The sequence below is a fragment of the Salvelinus namaycush genome, chromosome 36 (genome assembly GCF_016432855.1).
Source record: "Salvelinus namaycush isolate Seneca chromosome 36, SaNama_1.0, whole genome shotgun sequence".
NCBI lineage: Eukaryota > Metazoa > Chordata > Actinopteri > Salmoniformes > Salmonidae > Salvelinus > Salvelinus namaycush.
The window spans coordinates 8299327-8305326 of record NC_052342.1 but is presented as its reverse complement, the minus strand read 5'-3'; the positions used below and the strand labels follow the sequence as shown (position 1 = coordinate 8305326).

General features: G+C 43.6%; 1 protein-coding gene across 5 annotated transcripts; it reads left to right on the top strand.

Annotated features, from left to right (window-relative positions):
* The first annotated feature begins 976 nt into the window (after nucleotides 1-976).
* On the top strand, nucleotides 977-5888 carry LOC120030452 (Y-box-binding protein 2-A-like). 5 transcript variants are annotated; one of them, XM_038975862.1, is made up of 10 exons: nucleotides 977-1146; nucleotides 2314-2377; nucleotides 2561-2594; nucleotides 2808-2909; nucleotides 3182-3436; nucleotides 3824-3906; nucleotides 4095-4293; nucleotides 4404-4559; nucleotides 4734-4798; nucleotides 5314-5888. In XM_038975862.1, the coding sequence occupies exons 1-9, from the start codon at nucleotides 1068-1070 to the stop codon at nucleotides 4767-4769; spliced, it is 1008 nt and encodes a 335-aa protein (XP_038831790.1). In that variant the 5' UTR covers nucleotides 977-1067; the 3' UTR covers nucleotides 4770-4798; nucleotides 5314-5888. The 5 variants fall into 5 exon arrangements, with proteins under 5 accessions (XP_038831790.1, XP_038831791.1, XP_038831789.1 ...); XM_038975863.1 differs by having other exon boundaries at nucleotides 2808-2897; nucleotides 4734-5888; XM_038975861.1 differs by having other exon boundaries at nucleotides 4734-5888.
* Nucleotides 5889-6000: the final 112 nt, after the last annotated feature.

The following is a 6000-nucleotide window of genomic DNA, read 5'->3' as shown; positions in this document are numbered from 1 at the left end:
TCATAGGAGAGGGTAACACCTAGTAGGCCTAGTAACCCATTATGATAGACCAGCACACATGAATTACACTTTTGACAATGGCATGCTATTGACTATTTCAGAATAATTTATCAATCATATAGGATATGCACTCTGGTCCACACAGTCACGAGAGGCTACATGCATAACACCCAGTGGTTTAAAGTACTTAAGTAAAAATACTTCAAAGTACTACTTATGTCGTTTTTTGGGGTATCTGTATTTGACTTTACTATTTATATTTTTGACAACTTTTACTTCACTACATTCCGAAAGAAAAATAATGTTCTTTTTACTCCTGACACCCAAAATTACTTGTTACATTTTGAAAGGAAAATGGCCCAATTCACACACTTATCAAGAGAACATCCCTGGTCACCCCTACTGCCTCTGATCTGGCGGATTCACTAAACACATGCTGTGTTTGTAAATTATTGTCAGTGTTGTAATGTACCCCTGGCTTTCCGTAAATTTAAAAATAAAAAAACTTGAAAATTGTACTGTCAGGTTTTCAAAATATAAGGAATTTGAAATTATTAATACTTTTACTTTTGATACTTAAGTACATGTTAGCAATTCCATTTACTAGTGATACTTAAGTATATTTAAAACCAAATACTTTTAGACTTTTATTCAAGTAGTATTTTACTGGGTGACTTTCACTTTTACTTGAGTCATTTTCTATTAAAGTATGTTTACTTTTACTCAAGTATGACTTGTGAGTACTGTTTCCACCACTGATAACACCTCATTCAGGTTATCACCTGTTTAGTCTCTTTACAATCTGGGGGCTCCGCTCTGCGCGCTGTCATTTGTCCTGCTCTACCTGCTTTTATTTTAAACCTGTCTTTTTTTGCGGCCTACGCCCTTCCAAATGGCTTCCTTGCTGCTATTGAGCTAATGAGGCTCCTGGATTGGCTACTATGAAACCAATGAGGGCGCGGTTAACATCGTGGATCCCAGGAGGTTGTCGGGATAAAAAGTTTGCGGTGGCGGCCAGAGCAAAGTTTGGAGAGGGGACATTATTGTAAACGTTCATCCGTGAGAGTATGACCGACGCAGAAGCGCAGAGCGCCCCACCGTCGGCTCCGGTGGAAGAACAGCCACAGCCGGAGAGAAAAATTATAGGTAGGTGAAGTTGAATTACTAGTGACAAAAATATCTTCCTTGACAAAAGTTTGAATAATTTTTGAGCGTTATAAGTTTGGATTTACCTATGCGTCATGGCCACGCACTAAAGCCAGAACATGGCTGTGCCTCAAATCATTACTTAAAATATGTCAGTAGGACTACAGATTGGGTAGTTGAAGTGCGTATGTGTCAGTGACTCATGTCGGTTTTGTAACTCTTGGATGTTAATCTATGGGAGTAGCGCACATTGTACACCCAGGTCAAGTTGTGCTGATCCTAAGCAGTTTTTGGAGTTTCGTTTCAAGTTCCACGTGCCTCATGTTTTACGTAAGGACTTGGATGAATATAATTGTATTAAATGCTTACTCCAATTTTAAGACTGACATTAATGTTGATACAAATATTGTTCAACAAGGGCATATATTTTAATTGTGAGACTAAAAGTAGGACATTTGCTCAACTGACCCCTCGTGGGTTTGTGTGGTTGGTAATATCAATTTTAATTATTCAAACCGACATTTTGAGTTGTCGCGTATAGACGTGTTTGAATATAGGCTAATGGTGTCACAATATGACCCTAATTTCACCTCATCAAATGTCACGTGTTTAAAGGGGGAGGGAGTTTTTCACAGGTGTACGTCATCTTGATCAACGATTGACGTCTGATTTCACCATGTGACAGTCCTTTAGGTCAAAATGTTAACGTGACAATCAAGCATTGACAAGTGAACTGGACTTTCATTAAATGTTCAGTGGCATTGGTGTAAATTATTTGACAAGTTTTCGTTAAACGTTCAAATTGAGGTGTCATTTGCCATTGATTTTGGTTACATCAACAAAGTTACTAGGTATGTTAAAGTTGGCACTTATTCATCAACTCTCTACAATGTTAAAATGGTAATACAACTATGCACAGTAAGCACAACGTGTCCCACTTGACATAGTCAGTAGGTTTCTAGTCAAGTATTGTTAATAATTGGCACAATCACGGCATGTCCTGCAGCCTAGCTTGAACCGTTTTGGTTGATAAAAGTTCCGATAATGGAGAAATGTACTAGGTCATATATTAGACGTTCCCTTTCAAGACCTCAAATGCAGCTTCACAGTCATTGATTCTTTTGACTTTGCTGTTTGAGACATTGTTTAATCAAACTGTTGTTGCAGCCACCGCAGTCCAAGGCACCGTGAAGTGGTTCAACGTGCGCAATGGATATGGCTTTATCAACAGGTACCCTGCTATGTGGTGGAATGTGGTTGTGTAATGTGGCTGTCAAATGTGAAATTGGAAAGTACACTAATGGGCATTTAACTTGACACAATGCATGTGCTCTGTAGTACTGGTATGACACGTTAACATGGATTTAGTTTGGTCATTTTGGATTTGTCATAACTGATCATTTTCCCCCCTCAGAAACGACACCAAAGAGGATGTCTTTGTTCATCAGGTAAGCCAAGCAAGATAGAGTCCGAGTCACAAAGCGCACCCGCTGCTTCATACCACTGGGTTGCATTCATTTGTGCGTATCTTAGCAAAACGTTTTACAATATGAAAACTAAGGTTTCTTATTGGACATGTTCAGGCAGTCCATCACTGTTTTATCCTGTTTGGTGCCTAGTGAATACAACCCTGTATCACAACATCCAATCCATGTTTTTAGACTGCCATCAAGAAGAACAACCCCAGGAAGTTCCTTCGCAGTGTTGGGGATGGGGAGGTGGTAGAGTTTGACGTGGTCGAGGCCGCCAAGGTAGGCAAACCTGTAAGGACGATCTTTTTTTTTCACCCTCCATTATTAAGTCTTGAGGATAGTTCAGCCCAAAATCAAACTTTGTTAGCTCTTTTTGTGCTTTTGACATAGTCCTATGCCAATTTCAGTTTCATACCATAAGTTGTGTAGCTGCTGCGTTGTCCGTTTGTTACTTTTCAAATGAATGGAAAATATTAGCTTTTGGCGTGAACTATCCCTTTAATTTGAATGTCACTCAAACTGTTTGAATTGCACATCATTGTTTTAAATATCTCTCCTACAAGCTCTCTCTCTCCCCCTCTCAGGGCTCGGAGGCAGCCAACGTGACGGGGCCTGGTGGCGTTCCCGTCAAAGGCAGTCGGTACGCGCCCAACAAACGCCGCTTCCGCCGCCGTTTGTCCCCTCGCAGCCCCAGGCCCGGTGACGAGAAGGGCGACGGCACCGCAGGCCCCACCTCGGAGGGTGGAGGAGAGCACGACGGAGAGCGGCCCGCACCGCGACGGCGCAGGCCCCGCCGACCTAGACAGGAAGGGCAAGAGGTGATGAGTAGATGGATAAAAAGCTGCAACCCCACATGTTTAAAGTCCGTTCTCCATTTTGACTTATTTGAAGAGGAAAAACAGACCAACTGAAAGTAAAATGGTGAATGGAATTTACTGCTACTTTTTCCAGGAAGTTGCTTCCGTCTGTCCAGTTCCTAAATGGATGTCCCCACCCTAAACCCTACTTTTAACTTAACTGTTTTAAATTTAAACTTCAATGGGGTGAAGTCAGTTGGGACGTCCCAAGGGTCCCTTTTAGACTTTTCCGTTTTTAAATGTTTGCAAATGGAGAAGTAGTTGAGGAGGATTGGATCTCCCACCTGTGCATATCAGTTGTGTAATCTGTTTTCCCTCCTGAAGTGTTGTGTGGTCTTCTCTCCCCAGGGCGAGCCAGGGGAACAGGAGGGAGGAGGAGAAGGCGACCAGCAGAGGCCTCCATCGCGCAGGTTTAGGACCCAGTACCGCAGGTGAGACTGACATGGCATTTTTGTGTGTAGGCTTTTTTTATGTATTTGGGATGTTCACATGTCAATAGATCTTAGCAGTTTGTGGATGACTTTTTAGCTCATAGGCTAGTATTCCAAGATTTGATGGAGTAGTTTTGGCCTATTTGGCTGTAAATCTGACTTTGTTCCATGCTATCTAACCTTCTCAGGCCATTCCGTCCTCGCCCACCTCCCGGGGAGGTTCAGGCGGGTGCTGCCACCTCAGAGGGCCAGGCAGCAGAAGGGCAGGAGGTGGTGAAGGAGGGCCAGCAGACAAACAGGGAGCAGGCCAACGAAGACAGCCAAAAGCCCCGCCGACAGTTCAGCCGCCGCAGGCAGAGGAACTCGGAGTCTAACACTGTCTCTAAAGTGAGCGGCTCAGTGCTTCCTATGTAATGTTGCGATACAAAATTTTGCCCCTGTACAAAATAATACAAGGACAATATTACGTTGCTAAGTTTCCCCTTTTCATATCTTAGGATGGGACAGAGAAGCCCGAAAAGCCAGATAAGCTAGCCTCGGAACCTAGCACTCCCCTTCAGACAGCCAAGCCAGCCGATGTCAAGGCCTCCCCCAAGTCCTCCCCTAAAGGCTCCCCCAAAATGTCCCCCAAGTCCTCCCCCAAATCACCAGAGGTAAGAGGCACCCCAACGTCTATTCAATACTCCCTCTTGCTTTTACTAACTGTTGTAACTGTACTTAACTTGGCTACTGTTTTACAGTAGGCATTCCTGCATGTAGTCAATATATTAATATTGACTCTTAGTTATGTTTCAATGAAGTAAATTAAAAAAGGGTATTTTTTTCAGCCACCTGCCACGACAGTTCCCGCAGCCACAGAATGATGGGACTGTAACGTGACCCCAGACAAGAGGTGGGACCCCACTCTAAACTGGCGCAGCCTTTGAGGGTTTGGGTGGAGGGTTGTGCTTCTTGCATTACTACAAAAACTGCGACGCAGCTATCTCGTTGCTGTTGTCACTAGTATGTGATATTTAGTTAGTTTTTCAACATATGGTTTTTCAGAGGAAGTGCATGAGTCTTCTGAAGGATGGTCAGCACCTGCGGTCCAAATGGGTAACCGGGTGTTAAAGATGCTTTTCCTAATGACTTTATATTTTTGGGGACGTTCTTGTGTTCAATGAAAGCCCACCTATATTGCAGTTGTAAATTGGTCGCCAATTGAAGGCTCAAACCCTGTGGGACCCACTGCCTGTTAGAAGTCTTACGTCTTGCCATTAATTTTCTTCTACTGGTTTAAGTGTTAATGTCTGTCTCTCCCCCTTGTCTTCTCTGTCGGTCTTTGCCCCTGCCTGTCTTTTTTTTCACCTACCTGCCTTTCTCCCCTTCCCTGCCCATCTGTCTCTCTCCCCCTGTCGCTCTCTTTAGGTCCTAGGGAGGGTTAGCTGGGGGACCGAGCCCATCTCACCACACCCACCACTGTGCACTACTCTCCAATCCCCCCATCCCACCTTACCGACCCCCCCCCCCCCCCCCCCCCCCCCCCCCCCGACTTGTCTAGCTAGACACTGCATATGGGGGAAGCAAGGGATGGGAGGGAGTTGCGTGTCTATTCATACATGTTAAAATACACCTAGAAAGATCTAGAGGAAAGAAAGTATTTAAAAGCCTGCTTGGATGCCCAGTTATTCCACAAACCCCCAGCTAGTTTACTTTAATTGACTGAGAATGGGCATGAGCAGTAGAGGACCCAGCCGCTATTTAAGTTCGATGATGAAAAAGCGAAGCGTGTGTGAGGGTAGTGGTCCAGGAGTTGCGACGAGAACCTTGCCACCCCCCTAGTTTCTAACATGCTGCAGCCCACACCCTATTTGGAAAATCAAGGCTGGGGGTTGGTTTAAAAAGTCATTTTTGTTCTACTTATTTTTGTATGTGCTTTTCTTTTGGAGGGGATTATGTGCAATGTCAGTATATAAATGTCGATAAAATGTTTGCAAAAACCACAATGCAGTCATGTCTTTAATGTCCACAATACACACCAGGAAATGTAAAATATGTCTGACTTGAATCTCATTTTAGTGGGATAAAAACAGTAAGTAATTGAATTTCTTAAAT

What these genes read in the sequence shown, in the direction of transcription:
- LOC120030452 (XM_038975862.1), top strand. Translation starts at nt 1,068, where the DNA reads ATGACCGACGCAGAAGCGCAGAGCGCCCCACCGTCGGCTCCGGTGGAA. An exon ending in AGGATGTCTTTGTTCATCAG is followed by an intron (nt 2,595 to 2,807) that starts GTAAGCCAAGCA and finishes CCATGTTTTTAG; the next exon opens with ACTGCCATCAAGAAGAACAA. An exon ending in CTAGACAGGAAGGGCAAGAG is followed by an intron (nt 3,437 to 3,823) that starts GTGATGAGTAGA and finishes TTCTCTCCCCAG; the next exon opens with GGCGAGCCAGGGGAACAGGA.